The 20091-nt window shown below is 58.8% G+C and overlaps 2 protein-coding genes across 4 annotated transcripts; both read left to right on the forward strand.

The window, feature by feature from the left end:
• The first annotated feature begins 5571 nt into the window (after nucleotides 1-5571).
• On the forward strand, nucleotides 5572-8992 carry CHKB (choline kinase beta). Of its 2 annotated transcripts, none has more exons than XR_006819644.1 (11): nucleotides 5572-5986; nucleotides 6194-6302; nucleotides 6562-6675; nucleotides 6881-7014; nucleotides 7318-7413; nucleotides 7565-7623; nucleotides 7706-7787; nucleotides 7915-8023; nucleotides 8194-8269; nucleotides 8493-8574; nucleotides 8730-8789. XR_006819644.1 is itself a non-coding variant. In XM_046012288.1 (11 exons), exons 1-11 carry the CDS (start codon nucleotides 5763-5765, stop codon nucleotides 8799-8801), a joined length of 1185 nt encoding a protein of 394 aa, XP_045868244.1. In that variant the 5' UTR covers nucleotides 5573-5762; the 3' UTR covers nucleotides 8802-8992. The 2 variants fall into 2 exon arrangements, 1 of the variants encoding a protein (XP_045868244.1); XM_046012288.1 differs by having other exon boundaries at nucleotides 5573-5986; nucleotides 8166-8269; nucleotides 8730-8992.
• Nucleotides 8993-9124: 132 nt separating this feature from the next.
• On the forward strand, nucleotides 9125-17439 carry CPT1B (carnitine palmitoyltransferase 1B). Of its 2 annotated transcripts, XM_046012287.1 has the most exons (19): nucleotides 9125-9618; nucleotides 10079-10238; nucleotides 10632-10771; nucleotides 11067-11244; nucleotides 11468-11569; nucleotides 11755-11892; nucleotides 11984-12061; nucleotides 12865-12972; nucleotides 13047-13131; nucleotides 13681-13876; nucleotides 14200-14385; nucleotides 14481-14586; nucleotides 14671-14787; nucleotides 15130-15294; nucleotides 15373-15507; nucleotides 15588-15740; nucleotides 16360-16473; nucleotides 16873-16965; nucleotides 17107-17439. In XM_046012287.1, the coding sequence occupies exons 2-19, from the start codon at nucleotides 10098-10100 to the stop codon at nucleotides 17188-17190; spliced, it is 2319 nt and encodes a 772-aa protein (XP_045868243.1). In that variant the 5' UTR covers nucleotides 9125-9618; nucleotides 10079-10097; the 3' UTR covers nucleotides 17191-17439. The 2 variants fall into 2 exon arrangements, with proteins under 2 accessions (XP_045868243.1, XP_045868242.1); XM_046012286.1 differs by having other exon boundaries at nucleotides 9125-10238.
• Nucleotides 17440-20091: the final 2652 nt, after the last annotated feature.

Below are 20091 nucleotides of genomic sequence, written 5' to 3' on the forward strand. Positions count from 1 at the left end.
TTCCCGACACAGCAGAGCGCAGAGATATGTGAACAGCCATGAGAGTGGACTAGAGCAGAAACGTCCACTGTCCCCCAGTATCCATTCTCCCGGTCCTCTGTGACTGCAGAATCCCCGACTTTTAGTCAGGCGTGTAGCCCTCCAACATAATACGGTTTCTGCGCTTCCTTGCTGCTCGGGGCCTGTGGCAGCTTCCAGGTATTTCCCTGAACAGACTTTTGGCCTGAGACATCTGTGCCCATCCTTATCCCTGCCAGCCAAAAACTAGAAGCACTTGTTGGAGCAGCCACCTCGGATCATGAAATAAGCTTGGGAATGGAGGACGTAAAGGCAGAACAAGATAAAAGAAACCTGGATCCTTACAGGCTTCATGGAAAAGAGCCACCATTCAAGCCCAGGTCTGACTACCTCTACACCTTTGCATGAGATAAATGAATTTATCTTTTGTAAACATCACAAAACTGTCCAGGTTCTGTAACTGTAATTCCAGTGACCCCACTTAGTGTATCATATGTGTTCAATCACACACGGCAGCACTAAAATGTCCCTGTTATTTTGGGTCTTTGTGATTCAGGGCCAAATAGTATCCTAACTGCTACAGAGCATAAAATGGGAAAACCAGTTTGGGGAGACTTTACCAGGGCCTCCTGAAAAGTGTACAGAACGCCTCCTAGGACTGTCCGGTTATTCACCCACTGCCTCCTGTCCCCAACCCCTGAGGTTGCCTCCAGGGACCTGGGCTGTGCTGGTAAATGGGCCAAGTGGATGCCTGTGCCCTTTGAAGGGCTGGGACACACAGGGCAGACCCACAGCAAGTACCAGGGCTGAGCTGTGCAAACCCCCTGCAAGTCAAGGGACACTGAGGGCATCTGTCAGGACCCGCTCTCACGACCCTTGGACCTACTCAGGCACCATGTTAAATCCAGTCTGTCATGAGTCTTTGGGGCAAAGGCTGGTCAATCCTCTACACAAGCCTTAATACAATGAAAATGGGCCACACCACTGCCGCAGCTCCCAAGGCTCTGATACTCATGATCCCCCTTCTCTGCCGAGTCTGGACTTCCCTTGTCCTCGGCCAGCGTTTCATGGGTTACCCACACTTTCGTTCCCTGGGGGTTCCAAGCCCTTGGTTGCCTTGCCCTTGACAGGCTGAGGCTGATGAAAATGCCTTTCCACTGTTATCACGTGGCATGGAAGCAACCAGACAGACCCAGGTAAATCCTCACAAACTCATCACAAAATCATCAAACCCTTGATGGCCCCTAAGAAGCAGCAAGCCTAAATCTCCTCACAGTCATCCTCAGTTGTCCCCTCTGGCTTTGTCTGCCGGTTCCCAGCATGAGGACCCAGAGTGACCTAATGGCATTTTCAGACTGTGTCCCATCATGGAAGTGTTTCCTTTCTGGGAACTAGGGGCCAGATCCAGCAGAGTTTAATGTTACAGAGACAGAATGTGCAAATTCTGAGTGGGTCGCTGAGAGCAATGGTGAGAGATATCCCAAGCCCTGGGTTCTTAGCCCGGCGTCGCTGTTCCTGGAGCCACATACCGTATCTACTGCAGCATAGCACAATACACTGAGCTTTCACTTGGTGTTTATAGCCCAACTCCTCAGGCTACTGTCCCACAGCTGGGATATTTGCTAAGTCTCTAAAGGGTCACTCCATCTTTGTATTAGATGGGCTGCTTATGGATAATTCAGGATATTAGAGCAACAGTGGCTTCCATGGCAATTCATACATTGTTGCATTTCTTGCACTGTAGAATGAGTCCCTTGATCCAAAGTAATGTCATACATGATACCATGTTGGTAAGTCAGGGTTCTCTAAGGCTCTGGGTAGTGATATTACTCTGATGCATGGTGCAGATGCAGATATGGGAAAGCAAACCCATATCCGGAGCAGGTGTCGATTTCAGTAAGGGTGAATTGATGCCCTCTCCCGGGTGGAAAGGATCTCCCAGAACTGACTTGTCACTGACTCATCTAGGGATGGAGCCATTTCAGACCTCCGCATTGATCTTGGCTCCAAGAGGTCAGAAATTCAGCCACGGTTAACAATTAGACAAGTTTGATTAGAGAGAGCCCATGTTAGTGGACATAACCAGCACTCCTGCCACATGGCAACTCCCTTCACAGGCCCGCCAGACAAGCACAAGGGCAGCCAGGGACAGAAGCTGGCTGACATCTGGCCGTCCACTTGGCCCTCCAGTGACCCCTCTGCAGTGGGCATTGACATGAGGCACAAAGATGCACACATTTGTGAGGTCCTCTACAGGCTCATCTTTTTCAGACTGCCTTGTCTCCAGTATTCCCCTCTAGCTCTTTCCAGGCCCTGGGCCAGCCAGCAAGACATCTGTCACCACACAGAAATTCATGTGCACTCTTTCCCTAGACCGCTCCTCTGTCCGCTCCACTCTCTCCCTGCAAAGTGGAAACCCAAGGGTACTGCTCAGAGCTCTGCCCTCTGGAGGGTTTCCCCTCATCACTTTCCTTTAGAACCACCCTGAACAGGCTGTAGTTCAGCAGTGAACCATTTTTTTTTTAATTTTTTTTTTTTTAGATTTATTCATTTGACAGACAGAGATCACAATAGGCAGAGAGGCAGGCAGAGAGAGAGGAGGAAGCAGGCTCCCTGCGGAGCAGAGAGCCCGATGCGGGGCTCGATCCCAGGACCCTGAGATCATGACCTGAGCCCAAGGCAGAGGCTTTAACCCGCTGAGCCACCCAGGCGCCCCTCAGCAGTGAACCATTTTAAGCCCAAATCAACACATCAAGTCGACCTACCTGTGAACCAGATCTGAATTTTTCTTCCTGTCTCCTGAGGCATCAGCGGGACAAGGCAGGAGACATGAGGGCCACAGCCACCTCTTCCTGTAAATGGCAGGAAGCTCTCTCTGGACAAGCTTGGATCCAATTCTTTTTCACTGTGCAGCGAGTCACTACTGAGCCTGCCTAACCTCCTGATGCCATGGGTCTGTCAGCATCTAGCTCGGGACAGGCCGATGTGGTCGTGTGGTCGTGGGTGCCCCACAGGCAGGCACTAAGCCTCTACCTGGATCCCGCAGTGCGCCAGGAGCTGCATGGTTTTGCCTCAAAACCCACAGAGTGCGCACTGCAAACCCATGGAAGCGCGTCAAAGGTGTCCTAGAGAATCCCTACTTACCACAAATAAGTCCAACCCTACTTGAACGGTTGTTCAAGTACAAGAACGAGACCCACTCCAACTCGTTCTGAGTGGCAGGGGAACCCATCCTCCACTCTGGGTCTACAGAGGCCTCCTTTGTTCTGGGCTCCACTCAAAAATGGCAGTCTCCCAAGTCACTCAACAAATGGGTCAGAACAGTATTCCCAAGGATGCTGACTACAGAACCCAGAGGTGCATCAAGGGCTATGCCTCCTTCTTCGTGGTCCGGCGCAAGGAGCAACAACTTACCGTCATCTTGGAAGCAATGCCCTGTCTGGCCCTACAGCGCACCCTGAGAACGTCACTGATGACAGGCTCCACGACTACTGAGGGGCTGTCTCCCATCCTCAGATCTGCATTGTCTCATCAAGGACAGAGCCCTTGTTACTTCCTTCTTCACCGTGTCCAACCAGCATGATGTTATCAGTGTTACATCAAAGTCTGGGGTGGATTAAATTGTGGAAGAGAGCAGGAAAGTTAAAACCACCTTGAAGGGAGATAATATGTTTGGCTGTTCTTCCCATAAAAATGTGAACTGTTGGGGCGCCTGGGTGGCTCAGTCAGTTAAGCATCTGCCTTCTGCTCGGTTCATGGATCCCTGGGTCCTGGGATCAAGCCCCACATTGGGCTCCTTGCTCGGTGGGAAGCCTGCTTCTCCCTCTCCCTCTGTCACTCTGGTACTTATGATCTCTCTCTCTCTCTCTCTGTCTGTCAAATAAAGAAAATCCTCAAAAAAATTTTTTTTAATGTGAACTTCTTTTGGGAATTTACTCTCTGCTACTGGAAGTTGAAAACAACATTCACAAATCAGTAACTGCGCCATCTGGTGCCAGAGGTGCATGGATAGGTTCCAGCAAAAACAGCTCAGCGGACACAGCTACTGTGTTTGGGGATACCACTTGGCTGCATTGGTGGTGGTTCACCACCCTTTACTGAGCCCATCTGGGTTTTGCAGGGGCCATTCAGGTGAATTGAAGATGTCATGGGGAGCAGCACCTGTCTTTGAGAGTGGCCACTCTCTGCAGTCCCACCGGGAAAGCACCCTTGCTTCTGACTTACTCCCCTCCCAGGGTGGGGGAGAGGGCTTTCAGGGGCTCCCACTGCGCTCTTCTTGCCATGAGTCTTATTCCACAGATCGGGGTCAGGATCTGCTCACTGCTAGGTACCCGCATCCCAAGTAGGCACTGGGACCAAAAACAGAACCACAGGACTTGGGCCAGGACCGCACTGATCAGCTGGCTCCCAGAGCCTCAGGCCCTTGGCACAAGGATCTCATCCTGTTTCTAAGAGCCTGTGAGAGGTCTGGATCGTCCCTTTCCCAAAGCAAGTTATTTGTTAAGCAGCTCCAGGTCCCTCGGGGGAAGGCCTGGAGGACCCCGAAGGGCCGAGCTTCCTCTTCAAACCGTGGCTCCGGGTCTCAGCGCAGGCTCAGATTTTGAGAGAGCGAGGGACGGTGATTTTCCACTGCCTCCTGACCGCAAACTCTTCACTTCTTTCCGGTTGTTCAAGTCCAACCTCACCCCAGGGCGCTGCCCTCCGCCCTCACCCCACGAACGGCGGCAACGAGGTCTGCCTCAGCTCCGGGCGGGCCCGCGGCCTCCAGCAGAAGCGGAAACGCCGGCTTCGGGAGGGGCTCCGCGGGCTGGGGCGGTCAGAGCGGCGCCCAGGTCCGTCTGCAGCCCCGCGCGTCTGCTCCAAGCCGAGCCTCCTCCCGGGTTTTGCGAGATCGGGGGCACGCAGGGGAGCGGGCGGGGCGCGGAGCCGTCAGCCGCGAGCAGGGCCGCGAGGGCTTCCGCTCCGAACCAGGGCGCCTCCGCGGTGACTCGGGGCTCCAGGCACCTGCAGTCCTCGGACCTGCCCCCCGGCCCCAAGCTCTCACTCCTCAGCGAACGTGCATGGGGCGCCTACGCCGCGCCCCGCATTCTCCGCTCCCGGGCGGCGGGTCGCACCGCCCCCTCCTCCGGGCGGGACCCACGCACTCCACGGCCCTGTCCTCGCCCGACCGCCCCCGGGACTGGACGCGGTTGGAGCGCATCTGTCCAGCGAGGGGCCGCCGCCTGCGCGGCGCCGTGCGCTCCCCGAGATCCGCGACGGCCCTTCCGCCCTCCCCGGTTGCCCTCGAGCAACCGGCCCGCCTCACCCCCGCCCGCAGCACAACTCGCGGACCGCGGGCGGGCGCGCCACCCCGCCCATGTGACCGGCCCTCGAGACACGCCCCGGGGCCGTGCGCCCCGCCCCCGGCCCGGCTCTCGACGCTTGTGGTTGGCCTCCGTGGGCCCTTCCCAGCTGCCTGTCTTTGGAGCGGCCCCGCCCAGAGAGACAGCTCATTGGCGTTCGCCCAGAGTAGGGGCGGGCACGGCGGAGACGCGCAGAACTTGGCCTTCGGAAAGGGCACCCGACCGGGATGACGGAGAGAGGCGAGCGGCGCCGCAAAAGGCCGAAAAGAGCCGGAGAGACCCGAGTATGACCGGAGAAGGGCAGGAGGGCCGGAAGCAGACCCGAGCGCAGCCGGAAGGAGCCGAGTTCGCCCGAAGGGGCCTGAGCGCGGCTGGACGTTGGGGCTTCGCCCAGCCGGCGCCATGGCTGCCGAGGGGACAGCTGTGGCCGGAGGCGGGGCTGTTGGCGACCGGCTGGCCAAGGACAGCGTGCCGCAGTCTCAGTGCCCGGACGCGGCCCCGAACCGGCGGCGCGGCTCGTCGCTGTCGCGTGACGCCGAGCGCCGAGCCTACCAGTGCTGCCGGGAGTACTTGGGCGGGGCCTGGCGCCGAGTGCGGCCGGAGGAGCTGAGGGTTGACCCCGTGAGGTGGGAGGTCAGGGGTCAGCTCTCCGGAGCCAGCGCCGGGGTCAGGGGTCGAGCTCGGCCCCGGGGACCCCGCGTTGCTGCGGCTCCGGCGCGTGCGGGGCGGGGGGCGGGGCCGGCCTGCCCCGGGGCGGACGCGGGGGACGATCGGGGCGCGCGGGGCAGCTGCCGCCGGCCGCGGGCTGAGCGCACGCTGCTGTGGGTCTGCAGCGGAGGCCTCAGTAACCTGCTGTTCCGCTGCTCGCTGCCGGACCGGCTGCCCAGCGTGGGCAGGGAGCCCCGGGAGGTGCTGCTGCGGCTGTACGGGGCCATCCTGCAGGTGAGGACGGAGCGAGGGCCGCCGAGGCCCCGGCTTCAGGGCCTGCCCTCCCGCGTGGCGGGTGGCCGTCGCCGCATCGCGCCGCCGAGGACGCGGAGGCCCAGGGGCGCAGGCGCGTGTCAGTTCCGCTAGAGCGTGGCGCGGGCGACTCCAGGCAGCAGAGCAGGCGGCGGCGGTGCTGCGAGGGCAGAGCAGACGCTCCTGGGGTGGCCTCCGGCCCCTCGGGACTCTGCCCCCGTGGTTGTCCATCTTCCTTCAGGGCGTGGATTCCTTGGTCCTGGAAAGTGTGATGTTCGCCATCCTGGCAGAGCGGTCGCTCGGGCCCCAGCTCTATGGAGTCTTTCCAGAGGGCCGGCTGGAACAGTACATCCCAGTAGGAGCCCAGCCCAGCCCGGCCCTGACCTCCCCGAGGCACCTCCTGCCCCCAGACCCTATCCCCCTTTCCAGTGTCGGCCCTCATGTCCCTTACCCCAGGTAGGGCATTTTCCCCAAGACCCTGACATCCCCCCCACCTCCGTTCCCCACCCCTTCCCCGCTGCCCCAGCCCCCTCACCACCCTGATAGGTTCCTGGGTGCAGAGCCGGCCGCTGAAAACCCGTGAGCTGCGAGAGCCAGTGCTGTCAGCGGAAATCGCCACGAAGATGGCCCGGTTCCATGGCATGGAGATGCCATTCACTAAGGAGCCCCACTGGCTGTTTGGGACCATGGAACGGTGAGTCCGGAGCCGCCTCAGGGCTCTTGCACACCTGTCCTGAACCCTGATCTGCCAGTTACTACACTGGGCTGCAGCTGAATGTGTCCGTGACTGTCCAGCTGAGTGGATCAGGTGTCCCAGTGTCTAGCATGGGACTCTCACACAGAACAGGCATCCGAGTAAGGCAGACCAGTCTGTCGGAACAGTGTTCCAGAGAAGTTCTCCATTGATAGGAAGACGGGTGGGACAGCCTGGCCTGGGGAAATAGGAGAGGCGGTAGGAAGGGATAACAGGGAGCATGTCTTCTTCTTTGGACTTCAGGTATCTAAAGCAGATCCAGGACCTGCCCACGACTGGCCTCCCCCAGATGAACCTGCTGGAGATGTACAGCCTGAAGCATGAGATGGGCAACCTTAGGTGAGGGACGGCAGGGCAGGAGAACAGAACAGCACAGGAACCAGGGCCAGGCACCTACTGGGGTAGGGCGGGCCCAGGGCCTGGCCCACAGGGTGACTGACCCTCCTCTGGTCACTCCTGCTCAGGACCCATGCCCTCTGTTCTCCTACAGGAAATTGTTAGACTCTACCCCATCACCAGTGGTTTTCTGTCACAATGATGTCCAGGAAGGTAGGAGAAAGCACCGGCATCTCCTAAGGTGAGGGGGGCCAGAGGGCCCTGGGGAAACCAGAACTCCACTCCATTTTCCCAGGAAACATCTTGTTGCTCTCCGAGCCAGGGAACACTGACAGACTCATGCTGGTCGACTTCGAGTACAGTAGTTACAACTACAGGTGAGGGTAAGAGGATGGTCTCCGAGGGTCTGTTCCCACAACAGCCTGGAAAACAGACTAGGCCTTCCTCTCTGCATCCCAGCTGCCCAGGGTATTTGGGGACTGAGTGTCCACCTTATTCCCCCAGGGGTTTTGACATTGGGAACCATTTTTGTGAGTGGGTTTACGATTATACGCACGAGGAGTGGCCTTTCTACAAAGCGCAGCCTGCAGACTACCCCACCCGGGGGCAGCAGGTATGTGGACCGGAGGCTGGGGAGCGGGACCGGGCCTGTGAGGGAGGAAGAAGTTGCGGTCTGGAAAGAATGGTGAGAGAGGGTGTTCACTGGGAAATGTCCTGCAGTCTCCCCATTGTCTGACTCTGTCTGTCAACGTCAGCTCCATTTTATTCGCCATTACCTGGCAGAGGTCAAGAAAGGTGAGACCATCTCCCAAGAGGAGCAGAGGAGACTGGAAGAAGATTTGCTGGTAGAGGCTAATCGGTGAGGAGAGATGGGGCAGAGCGGAGTGCAAGGGAAGAGGGCTGAGGAGGCTGGCAGGCCCACTTCTGGGGCTGCAGGTCGGGCCAGAGCGGAAGAGTCAGGACAGTGTTGGAGTTACGGCAGTGGGGGAGAAGTTTGAGCTTTGGGGCTTGACCAGCCTGAGGGATGAGATCCAGGTAATGCCAAGTGTGCTCTGAACCCCTGTTTGTCCTGCCCTCCCTAGATATGCTCTGGCATCCCATTTCTTTTGGGGTCTCTGGTCTATCCTCCAGGCGTCTATGTCCACCATAGAATTCGGTTATTTGGTAAGTAACCCAGATCGATGAGTTAGGTGGGAGGAGGGGGAACAACAGGGGCCTCATGTTCCCCAGGAAATCTGGGGGCAGACTTGGGGTGGGGGGTGAGGCAGGTGCTAGTCTCAAGCCTTCTCACGGGTCTCCTGGGGGGTTTCCTTCCCTAGGAGTATGCCCAGTCTCGCTTCCAGTTCTACTTCCAGCAGAAGGGACAGCTGAGCGGCTTCCTCTCATCCTGACTCTCCAGCCCCCAACTCAGATCGCTCGGGGAGCCTCCAGGGCAGGACCTTGGAGGGAGGCTCTGGGGACTGGGCTGAGCCCTGGAGCGAGCCTGAGCCTGAGGATGCCGACCTCTCTCCACAGCAGGCAGATGGTGGGAGAGAGCCCCCTCGCTGTGTACCTTGAGACAATAAACAAGCTTCTTCCTTCACACCCAGTCCTAGCTCTGCTGCAGAAAGTACCAGCCAGGGAATGCACAGATTGATAAGAGCGATCGCTGCTGTGCGCCTTTTCTCTGAAAAGGATGGCTGTTGGGTGCTCTGGGCTTGAGAGTCAAGGGTCCACTGTGCCATTTGGAGCCCCCTACCCTCCCCCTCCCTGGCCCCAGCTTAGAAGTGACACACACTAGAACGATTTGGGCGGCGGGCTAGGGGGTAATGGGGGTACAAAGAGGGCACTGGGGTGGGGCTGCCCAACCCTGAGCCCTGGAGATCAGGGGACAGGCAGCGCAGCTGACACTCTGATGACCTTTTCCCTACATTCAGCTATTTTTAGCTCCAATGCTGCCATCCTCACGTGAGACCCTTTGGGCCCCCCCAGGTTCCCAGACCTCTGAGCAATCTCAGCTTGCAGAAACCCGGCCCGCCCCCACTCCTGATTCCCACCACAGAGAGGAGGGGATTCTGGTTGCCGCCCCACATCTGCTTTCTCGACCCAAATTTGGGAGTGGGTGTCAGGTTCCCGGTGAGGGCGGGGCAGGGATGGCCAGGCCTGAAGGACATGGGGACACGGGCCAGAGCGACTGGCCCCACGCGCGGACAGGAGCGAACCCAAGCTGTGAGTGGAGTGGGGGGCCACACGGGGCCACCGGTGGGGCTCAGAAGCCTAGACCAGAGCAGGGGGCGAGGACGGCGCGGGGTCCCTTGCAGTTGGATTGTCTGCCTCGCTCCAGATCAACTCTGCTTTCAGGGGCGCGTCTCGCTCGCCCCAACCCGGAGGCAGCCCTTCACTGTCCTCGGGGCTTCTGAAGATTTCCCGGCTCGGCCGTCTTCCCGACCGCTGCCCCACCGTGGCGGAGCACGCCCGGAACGCGGGCGCGAGGGTTCCGCGGCCGTTGGTCGCGCTGCGGGGCCGGGGCCAGGGCCGAAGCGGGCGGCGGGCCTGGGGCGGCCGGTGGTGTGGCGCAGCCGGGGGCGGGGGCGCGGCCGGGGCTCGGGGGCCCTCCGGGCAGAGGGCGGCCGGGGGGCGGGGCCAGTCGAAGTCCGCCCGCTCACCCTCCTGCCCTGCCCCCTCCCAGGTGAAGGCCAGCCTCCGGGATGGCGGAAGCGCACCAGGCCGTGGCCTTCCAGTTCACGGTGACCCCAGACGGGGTCGACTTCCGGCTCAGTCGGGAGGCCCTAAAACACATCTACCTGTCCGGGATCAACTCCTGGAAGAAACGCCTGATTCGCATCAAGGTGGGCGCGGGTGGTTCTGGCTTCTTCCTCCCAGCAGCTGCAGAATAGAGCCTTCGCGAAGGCAGAGGTCAGGTGTGAGCTGCTGCCCCATTGTCAAGACCTTCCACCCCCACTCTGGCTGGCAGTTCGGCTTGGTGGCAGGCTCTAGCAGTGCAGAAACCAGAGGGATGCTCAAGGTGTGGAGGGGAGATGGGCGTGCAAGGAGTAGCAGTGGGACCCAGTGAGTGACTAGGTGCTGCAGGTACGGGAGTGTGGAGGAGGGGAAGACCAGACACGAAGGAGGAACAGGAGCACAACAGGTGAGGCGGGGAGAAGACCTCCCAGGCAAAGACCAGGACCTCACAGGTGCCCACCGTCATTTCTGCTGTAAGTGTGCCTGTTTCTGCCCCACAGAATGGCATCCTTAGGGGTGTGTACCCTGGCAGCCCCACCAGCTGGCTGGTTGTCGTCATGGCAACAGTGGGTTCTTCCTACTGCAAGGTGGACATCTCCATGGGGCTGGTCTGCTTTATCCAGAGGTGCCTCCCTGAGGGGTAAGAAGAAGGGTGACAAGAGAGGGCTGGGCAGATTCCAAGGCCAGGGTTCTTGAGCTGGGCACATTCAGGATAATAGCCACTGGAGGTCCTCGGGGCAGCCCTCCCTGGGGGCCACCATCATCTGAGTTCAGCATTTTGTAAGTTGGTATGTAATGCATTCAGACATGAGTGTGCCCAAGAATGGTCATCTATGCCTTCTCCAAGCTGGTTCACAACCATCAAAACTGAAGTCAGAATTTCCCTAAGGCTGACCTCAAGTGGATTCCCTGCAGCCCTGTCCCTTCTCCGACAGATGTGGCCCCTACCAGACCCCACAGACCCGGGCACTTCTCAGCATGGCCATCTTCTCCACGGGTGTCTGGATGATGGGCATCTTTTTCTTCCGCCAAACCCTGAAACTACTTCTTTCCTACCATGGCTGGATGTTTGAGATGCATGGCCAGACCAGCCACTTCACCAAAGTCTGGGCTGTGAGCAGAAGCCAGTGGACGGGTTCAGGCAACTGGTTTGAGACTCTGGGGGCCTCATTTGGGGTTCTAAGCTGGAGGGGAGAAGCAGGCAGGGCACTGGTGCCTGGTGCATAGGTTTGTCCTGGTTCTGAGGGTTGGGGGCCCAGCTCCTCAAGGCTTTGTGATTTGTTTTCTTTACTTCCCCTGGTTTTCACCAGAAACATTCTCTGCTCCATGTGCCCAGATCTGTGTCCGCCTTCTGTCCAGCCGGCGGCCCATGCTCTACAGCTTCCAGACATCTCTGCCCAAGCTTCCCGTGCCCAGCGTGCCAGCCACAATTCAGCGGGTAAGGGCCTGAATCAGACGTCCCCATTGGGCAGGCTAGGCTGGACTCAGAGGACTTCTCCAAACTAAGGGACTGTCCCTTGCAAAGAGCGGTGTTGAGAGAAATGGGGCTGGGTTGGCAGAGAGTCAGGACAGAAGTAGTCATTGCCATTTGGCCCCCACGCTGACAATGACTTGGCTGGACAGTACCTGGAATCCGTGCGGCCCTTGTTGGATGATGCAGAATACTACCGAATGGAGACGCTGGCCAAGGACTTCCAGGAGAAGACTGCCCCCAGGCTGCAGAAGTACCTGGTCCTCAAGTCATGGTGGGCAACTAACTATGTGAGTCCCCTCCTTGGCTTACCCTCACCCGCCTTGTGTCAGGGGCATCTGCCCCCTGCCCCAGCACTAACTCTTCCCCTTCCTCCTGCAGGTGAGTGACTGGTGGGAAGAGTACGTGTACCTGAGGAGCAGGGCGCCCCTCGTGGTGAACAGCAACTACTACGTCATGGTGCGGGTGGGCCTGGGGGCAGGGAAGATGGGGGAGATCCGGAACAGTCAGGAAGCAGTTTCAGGGCAGCAAGGGTACTGAGGATCTGGGGAGTCCAACAGACCCACAAGCCTGAACTATCATTGTCAGAGTCCCTCAGGCTCACTGCCCTGACCAGCCCAGGCTCTATCCCTTCCTGCCTTGGTTTTCTCACCAGCCTCCCAGCCACAGGTTCCCAGCTGTCCTGACACCATCACTGGGAACTTCCTTCGTTGCGCCTTCCTGTTATGTTACTGTGTGGATCCCGAGCTGCTTCTCTTAGAGCTCACGAGGTCACGGTCTTCCCCTGACCCACATGACCAGCCCTTCTGCTTCCAGCACAGGCCTCAGCACGGCCACCAGTCTGCACAGCGGGCCCGTCCTCTCCCACTGCCCAAAACACATTCCGAGTCATGTGCCAAAGTCCCCTCCTCCACAGAGCGGTCCTCCCAACCACTTACGTACAGCCTGCCCATGACAGAGATTTTAAACTGTTTTTCAGTGGTAGAAACTCTGTGCTCAATGCAAAATGAACAAAACACGACCAAAGAAAATAGGCTATGAGAAAGCAGCTCCAAAGATTCAGGCCGGGCAGAGAGATGGCGTGGCCAGTTATGCATTTCACCTCTGGCAGTGCACCCTGACCACATGTGCAGGATGGACTGGGGAAAGGGATCAGGACCCCTCAGGTCCTTACACGGGGAGACCCAGGTGACACCAGGACAGAGAGGTTCTTGCTGCGTATCTCTGTCACACCCCGTGCAGGCTCTGCTCTCTCTCTGCAGGACTTAGTGCTCATCCAGAATACAAACATACAGGCAGCCCGCCTGGGAAACATTGTCCATGCTATGATCATGTATCGCCGTAAACTGGACCGGGAAGAGATCAAGCCTGTGAGTTGTGTGGGGTTGAGGGCACGGCAGGGAGAGGAGGCCTGAGTCTGAGCCATGCTGGGCCTTCCTCCCAGGTGATGGCGCAGGGCATTGTACCCATGTGCTCCTACCAGATGGAGAGGATGTTCAACACTACTCGGATCCCGGGCAAGGAGTCAGGTACTGGGCCACCGCCAGGGGCCCATGGTGGGGCTGTCAGGACGGAGGCCCCTCCCTCCCAGGTCTGCGCCTCACATGGCTAACCCTTGTATCTGTGCGCCCATCGCCAAGCGTTCTGGGCATCTCAGGGTCACAGAACTGGAAAAAATATTTGATTTGTAACCAGCAGGGCTCAGAACAGAGCTCCTGCTCCCCAGGACCTTCCAGGGCTGGGGTAGGTGGTGTGAAGAAGTAGTAGCGGGAGGAATGGAGCCCTTCACAAGCAGTGGGGTAGGAGCGGCTGCTTGCCGAGGGCCTGCTTCCTGACACGGGGGCAGTGTGTGTACTTTCTGGAGCTTCGGCTTCCTCTTCTGTGACGTGCTTTATGGGACTGCTGGCGTTAAGCGAGAGAGGTGGGAGCGCCCAGCACAGGGCCTGGCTTGGTGCCGGCACTTCCACTGCTGGGAAAGGAAAGCCCGGACGGAGGCCTGCAGGGGGACTGGAGGGCAGTGGGAGCCCTGGGAGGCAGAGGTGTGCCCTGCCTCAGCCTTCCTGCCGCTTCTGTCCCAGACTTGCTGCAGCACCTCTCGGACAGCAGGCACGTGGCTGTCTACCACAAGGGCCGCTTCTTCAAGGTGTGGCTCTACGAGGGCTCCCAGCTGCTCAAGCCTTGCGACCTAGAGATGCAGTTCCAGAAGATCCTGGATGACCCCTCCCCACCTCAGCCTGGGGAGGAAAAGCTGGCAGCCCTCACTGCAGGGGGAAGGTACCAGGGCCCCAGGAGAAGAGGAGCTCAGCCCTGCGTGCCAGCCTGCAACTTGGGGCCACGGGCATGACTGAGGGAGGCACGTGCTGGCAGGGTGCCCTCTGCCCAAGCCAGGCCCCTCCGTAGTGAGGAGGATGGTGGGCAATGGCAGATGGCACATCTAGCCACCTGCGACTGGGCAGGGACTAGGTGGGAGTGTGTGGCGGACAGGAACATCTGCCAGAACAGCCTGGGACCCCCAGCACTGGGCCCTGCCGAGTCCTGAGAGGTGTCCCTCACCGCCGCCCAGTGACCCCACACTCACCCTGCCCTTGTGCCCCCAGAGCGGAGTGGGCACAGGCACGCCAGGCCTTCTTCAGCTCTGGCAAGAACAAGGCCGCCCTGGATGCTATCGAGCGTGCTGCCTTCTTCGTGGCCCTGGACGAGGAGTCTCCCCACTATGACCCCGAAGACGAGGCCAGCCTCAGCCTCTACGGCAAGGCGCTGCTACATGGCAACTGCTGCAACAGGTGTGGTACCCCAGCCCCGTGGCAGGCCCCCCGCTCCTTCCCCCTGTCTCGGCGCCCCCCCCCCCCACCCGCATCTCCGGCCTCCTTTCCTGCAGGTGGTTTGACAAGTCTTTCACAGTCATCGCCTTCAAGAACGGCCAGCTGGGCCTCAACACGGAACACGCGTGGGCAGATGCACCTATCATAGGGCACCTCTGGGAGGTAATGGGCCCTCAGAGGGGTCCTGCAGGACAGGCTGGGTGCGGGGTGTGAGGGTGGCTTCTCAGCCTGACCTTCTCTCTGCAGTTTGTCCTGGGCACTGACACCTTCCACCTGGGCTACACGGAGACTGGGCACTGCCTGGGCAAGCCGAACCCCATGCTTATGGCTCCCCAGCGGCTGCAGTGGGACATTCCTGAGCAGGTGTGCAGGCCAAGAGGGGACAGGGATGGGCATGTGAGAGTGGCAAGTACCTGGGACGCTCTCAGGGGGGTGGGACGGGAGCTTCTCAGAGTCCAGACCGGCCATGCAGAGAACAGAGATCCTGGGACCATCAGGTAGTTAGTGAAAGACGTGAGGCGTGAGACTCGTCCACAGAGCACCCGTTCGTGCCTCCCTCTTCCCACAAAGCCCAGCGTGGCCTCTGGGGATGGAGGCCCCTCAGGTTGCTCTCTGTGTCTGAAGACGTTGAAGGCTCACGGAGACCTGCCCAGCCTCACTGCTTGGAGAGCTCTGCCCCCAGCTGACCCTTCCGTATCTTGGCAGTGCCGGGCCATCATCGAGAGCTCCTACCAGGTGGCCAAGGCCCTGGCAGACGACGTGGAGCTGTACTGCTTCCAGTTCCTGCCGTTTGGCAAAGGCCTCATCAAGAAGTGTCGTACCAGCCCGGACGCCTTCGTGCAGATCGCCCTGCAGTTGGCCCACTTCCGGGTAGGGGCCCTGCCGGGCTGCTGAGGGGCAGGGCGGAACCAGCCTCACCTGCCAGATTCACGCCTCTGTGCTCCTCAGGACAGGGGCAAGTTCTGCCTGACCTATGAAGCCTCCATGACCAGGATGTTCCGGGAGGGACGGACCGAGACTGTGCGTTCCTGTACCAGCGAGTCCACGGCCTTTGTTCGGGCCATGGTGCAGGGGTCCCACGTGGTGAGCCCCCCCACCCCCTCCACCTCCTGCCCACCTTGAGGGGCAGGGCTGCTCTTCACTGTTCCGCTTCTGCTCCCCAGAAAGCAGACCTCCAAGATCTCTTCCGGAAGGCTTCAAAGAAACACCAGAACATGTACCGCCTGGCCATGACGGGGTGTGGGATAGACAGGCACCTCTTCTGCCTCTACCTGGTCTCCAAGTACCTGGGGATCAGCTCCCCTTTCCTGGCTGAGGTCAGCATTGTTGATGGGTGTGTCCTCTCTCCCCGCGGCCTCTCCTGAGGGGGCACAGCCTATCCTCTGCCCAGATCCCCAGAAATTGCCCTTGAGGGCTGGAGCCAGCTTTCCCGCTCCACACCCCTTCCAGGCCTGTGGTCCTGTTTCTCAGTAGGTGTCCCCTCACGGAGCTGGTGGTTCTCATGAGGGTGGACAGACACATATGTGGCTCTCGGGTGGTGACAGCACTTTGGGAAAAGCGAAGAGGCTGCAGGATGAGGCTGGGCTGAGGGTGCAGGCGGAGGGAACCTCCAGGGCCCAGACACTGGGGCAGGGGCATGGGTGGACAAAGAGCAGCAGCAGGAGGGGAGGGAGCAGAGCCGAGGGAGGGACAGGCCAGTAGGAGAGGAGGCCTGGGGGACACTGAGGTCACATGGGCCTCAAGGGTTTTCTGCAGATGCTGTCATGGTGAGAACAGACAAGGGAGGGAGTGGGAGGGGGACGTATAGCAGCAGTGGGCGGTCAGGAAGTTTGTGCTCCTGCTCATGCTGGTGCTCAGGCATCACCCGTCAGCAGCGCGAGTGCTGAGTGCCTCTTTCACGCCTGGAGCCTCACTGCTGTGATCTCCCTGTTACAGGTGCTCTCAGAACCCTGGCGCCTCTCCACCAGCCAGATTGCGCAATTCCAGATCCGTATGTTTGACCCAGACAAGTACCCCAAACACCTGGGTGCCGGTGGTGGCTTTGGCCCTGTAAGTGCCCTTGAAAGGAGGTGGTGAGCAGGTTGGGCCCCAGGGGTCTCAGTGGAGAGTACAGAGCCCTGAAGTCAGACCAGGGGCAGGAGCACAGCCCTGGGCTTGCCCTGTGTAGAAAGACAATGGGTGGCTATCGACCCAGGAACTAAAGACACTCCCTGGTGAGCTTGAACCTCCTGAGAGAAACACTGGATCCCTGGTAGCGTCTGGACCTGCAGTAGGCAGAGCTCCTTGGTTTTCACACTGTTGCCTGGAAATGTTCGTGACCTCAGGGGAAATGCAGCATGTGGGGTGGGGCCCCTTCCTGGGCATCTTGTGGGGACAGCAAGCATGACATCAGCTTTCAGATCTGCAAGGTTTGGTTTACTTCTTCTTCACCCCTCGTGCTGCCCTCAGGTGGCAGATGATGGCTATGGGGTTTCCTACATGATCGCGGGCGAGAACACTATCTTCTTCCACATCTCCAGCAAGTTCTCAAGCTCAGAGACAGTGAGTCTCTCCCGCTCCTGCTCAGGCCTGAGGAGGGGGTGCCACCTGGGGCCCTGTCTGGCTAGGGAAGAGTCCTTGGTTGCGGGGACAGAGGGACAGGGCCTCACCTGAAGGGTTGGTCTGAGCTCTTGGCTCCCACAGAATGCCCAGCGCTTTGGAAACCACATCCGCCAAGCTCTGCTGGACATCGCTGATCTTTTCCAAGTTCCCAAGGCTGACAGCTGAGGGCTGGAGAAATGCAAGCTGCCCTTTCATCCCCACACTGTGGAAAAAGAGGCCTGTGGTCGGCTCGCAGGCGTAAGGGGTGGCCATGCACAGGTGTCCAGCCTCCAAGGACAGCTCTGGCAGCAGGCACTCCCGAAACAGACGCTGCTCCCTGAGGGCCCAGGCGGTAGAAGTGGGGTTGGAGCAGGGAGGGAATTTTGACTTTTTTTTCTCGCTAGACACTAATAAAGATAAGCCTCTGTAACTCTCTCTTAGCTCTTAAGCACCTTTGTTTTATTTGGGAACTAGGAGGCCCTCCCCTGCCCAAGCTCAGGCCAGAGAGGTAGCAGGGGGAGGAGATGGGGCTGGGAGACTGAGAGGCTCGTGACGTACTTTGCAACGCAGGTTTCTCCTGAGGTCACTACCGTCCACACCCACTTGGACTAAACTCTTGTTTCACAACCTTCACCTGTTCCCTGGGGCCACTTCTGTTTGTCTGCCAGACAGTGGGGCCCAGCTGCCGGTTCCATGAACGGTCATGCCTTTTGCACGCCTCTGGGCTGGGGCACTGCCCTGTGGAGGCCCATGGCCTCCTCCTGGCCATAGGGAAGGGCTAGAATCCTAGGCCTGCAGTCCATATACTAAGTGGTCATGTCTGTGAGAGGGCACACAGTATAATCTGGAGCAACACATGCTCCTTCCCTCAGGTTGACTTTTTACATTAAAATAACATTAAAAGTAAACCAAAAATTTTTTTCTGGAAAGTATAAGAAGGCTCTTAATTCCCACTGCTGCATGCGAGAGGGAATCCGGGTCTCAGCACTCTGCTTGTTGCCAAGAACCCGGGAACGAATTCATACAGTCCCGGGCCTTCTCTTCTGAACTACCCTTGATGGCGCACCCACCCCCTGCCCGGCGCTGTGCTGGGGATTTGGTGCTGAGCAAGGCACCTGCCGTGTGGAATCCACTATTAGGTCAAACAGGCATGGATTAGGGGATGGAGAGGCTGGCCTGGGAACCAGCAGTCTTTTGGAATAATTCACTTAGTACTTATTCAGTGCTATAATGGGCTAGGCACTGGCATACAGTAGTTAATAAAACTGGCCAAAACAGTCCCTCCCCCGGGGCTTAGAGTCTAGAGGGAAGACAGGCATTAAGCAAGAAGAATGAGTAAATTATACAGTAAGGCAGATGGTAATAAGTGCTAAGGAGAAAAGTAATGGGAGGGAGCAATGGAGGGGTGGGTGGCAATTTCAGACAGGGTTGGGAAGGCAGACTTCCTGAGTGGGGCTATCTGACTCTGACCGGAAGGAAGGGAGGGTACAGCGTGGACAGCCAGGGTCAGAGCTTCCAGGCGGCAGGTGCTGGCTGCAGGGCAGGAACAGTACCAGCAGGGCTGTGGCTGGCGTGGAGGTAGTAGAGGGCGAGCAGGAGGGGACAGTGGATCGGGGCCTCAGGGGCCTCATATGCCAGGCTCTGGCTTGTCTGAATGATGGGAGAAGCCACTGAGGTGAGAACAGAGAGTGATCTAATCTGCCCTAAATCTTAATGGGATCGTTCTAGCCAACCAGAATGACATTAGAACAAAGTAGGGGGCAGTGAAGACAGAAGCAAGGAGACCTGTCTGCACCTCTCGGGGTGGGGGAGCGGGGTGGGATAAATGACGGGACTCAAACTACCAAAAGGAGACTCAGGACACAAGAATGTCAATGTAGGTCTGAAAACCTGACAGGCATCGAAGATAATTCACATTTTCCTACTTTGGGTGCTTGAGTGATTAGATGAGATTTTTAAATGTTGAGTTTGATGTGCCTATAGGAGGTATTCATGAAATTGTCTCAAACTCCTCAAAATATAAATTGAAAGCTAAGAAGATGTAGGCTCCTGAGAGCAGCTTTGAAGAGAGCGCATGAGAGGATTCCCAGGGCAGAGGCTCCTAATCACCTCTGAATCTCAACGAGAAGCTTACGAATCTCAGCTCACAGAATGTTCCGTTCCGCACCAGAACTTTCTGGGGCTCCCAAGAATCTCTTCACAGACCGGGCCACTCGGAGTACCTGTGTCACCTACCCTGGGGGAGTGTGTGGGTTTTGGTAGGCTTCTGGGCACACCAGCCCACCCAGCCTTGGGAGAGCAGTGAGCAGAGTCTTCCAAAAAGCTGGCTTTCCATTAATGCTGAGATCCAAGTGGTTTTGTGTGTGTGTGTGTGTGTTTAAATCGGATTTTTTTCTTGGTTAAAATAAGAGGAGAAGCCATAACGCTAACCCACGGTAAAAACCTCAGCGACAACCCATCAAACCATAAGCTACTTGTACCCCCGGGGTTTGCGGTCCGCACAGTTGAGGCCCCCGGCGGTAACAGACGAATCCCGACTTCGTGGCTCAGCCCGACGGAGTCTAATCCTCGTGCATTTGGCTGAGAGGAAGACTCTGCTCCACACCACGACTCGGAGGCTGACGAAAGGCCTGCCCGCCCCAGGTTGGTCCCAGGTTGCCCTGGACAGCCACGTCCAGCAGGTACACGGGGAAGAGGGCGCGGGAGCTGGCCTGCTGGTGACAGCGCGCGCACCACGCCGCCGGGCTCCCGCCGCGGGGAGACTGGAGAACACGGTCTGGCGAGGACACACCCGGTGAGGAACAGCCGGTTCCTGGGAAGGCCGGGCTGGGGGCCCCGGGCTTCCTGGGAGCCCGTCCTTCTTGGCCTGGGCTCTGCGGGCGCCTGGGACAGCCCACGTCACCTGCGAGGCGGGGCACCCGCGGCCAAACCGCCTTCTGAGCCGCCTCCGCCCCCCCCGCCCCGGAGGAGGCCATTCCCGGCAGGAAGCTTTGCCACACGCTCGCCCTCGCCTTCACGGAACCTCTGCTCGCCCGGCGCACGAGTCTTCCTGACGCGGCCGGCCTCACCCGCGAGAGCGCCTCCCGG

The sequence above is a fragment of the Meles meles genome, chromosome 7 (genome assembly GCF_922984935.1).
Source record: "Meles meles chromosome 7, mMelMel3.1 paternal haplotype, whole genome shotgun sequence".
NCBI classification, from domain to species: Eukaryota; Metazoa; Chordata; class Mammalia; order Carnivora; family Mustelidae; genus Meles; species Meles meles.

Coding starts and splice junctions, on each gene's coding strand:
- CPT1B (XM_046012286.1), top strand. CDS start 10,098: ATGGCGGAAGCGCACCAGGCCGTGGCCTTCCAGTTCACGGTGACCCCA. Junction 10,772..11,066: donor CAGAGGTGCCTCCCTGAGGG/GTAAGAAGAAGG, acceptor CTTCTCCGACAG/ATGTGGCCCCTACCAGACCC. Junction 14,587..14,670: donor TCATAGGGCACCTCTGGGAG/GTAATGGGCCCT, acceptor TTCTCTCTGCAG/TTTGTCCTGGGCACTGACAC.
- CHKB (XM_046012288.1), top strand. CDS start 5,763: ATGGCTGCCGAGGGGACAGCTGTGGCCGGAGGCGGGGCTGTTGGCGAC. Junction 7,414..7,564: donor CATGAGATGGGCAACCTTAG/GTGAGGGACGGC, acceptor GTTCTCCTACAG/GAAATTGTTAGACTCTACCC. Junction 8,575..8,729: donor CCATAGAATTCGGTTATTTG/GTAAGTAACCCA, acceptor TTCCTTCCCTAG/GAGTATGCCCAGTCTCGCTT.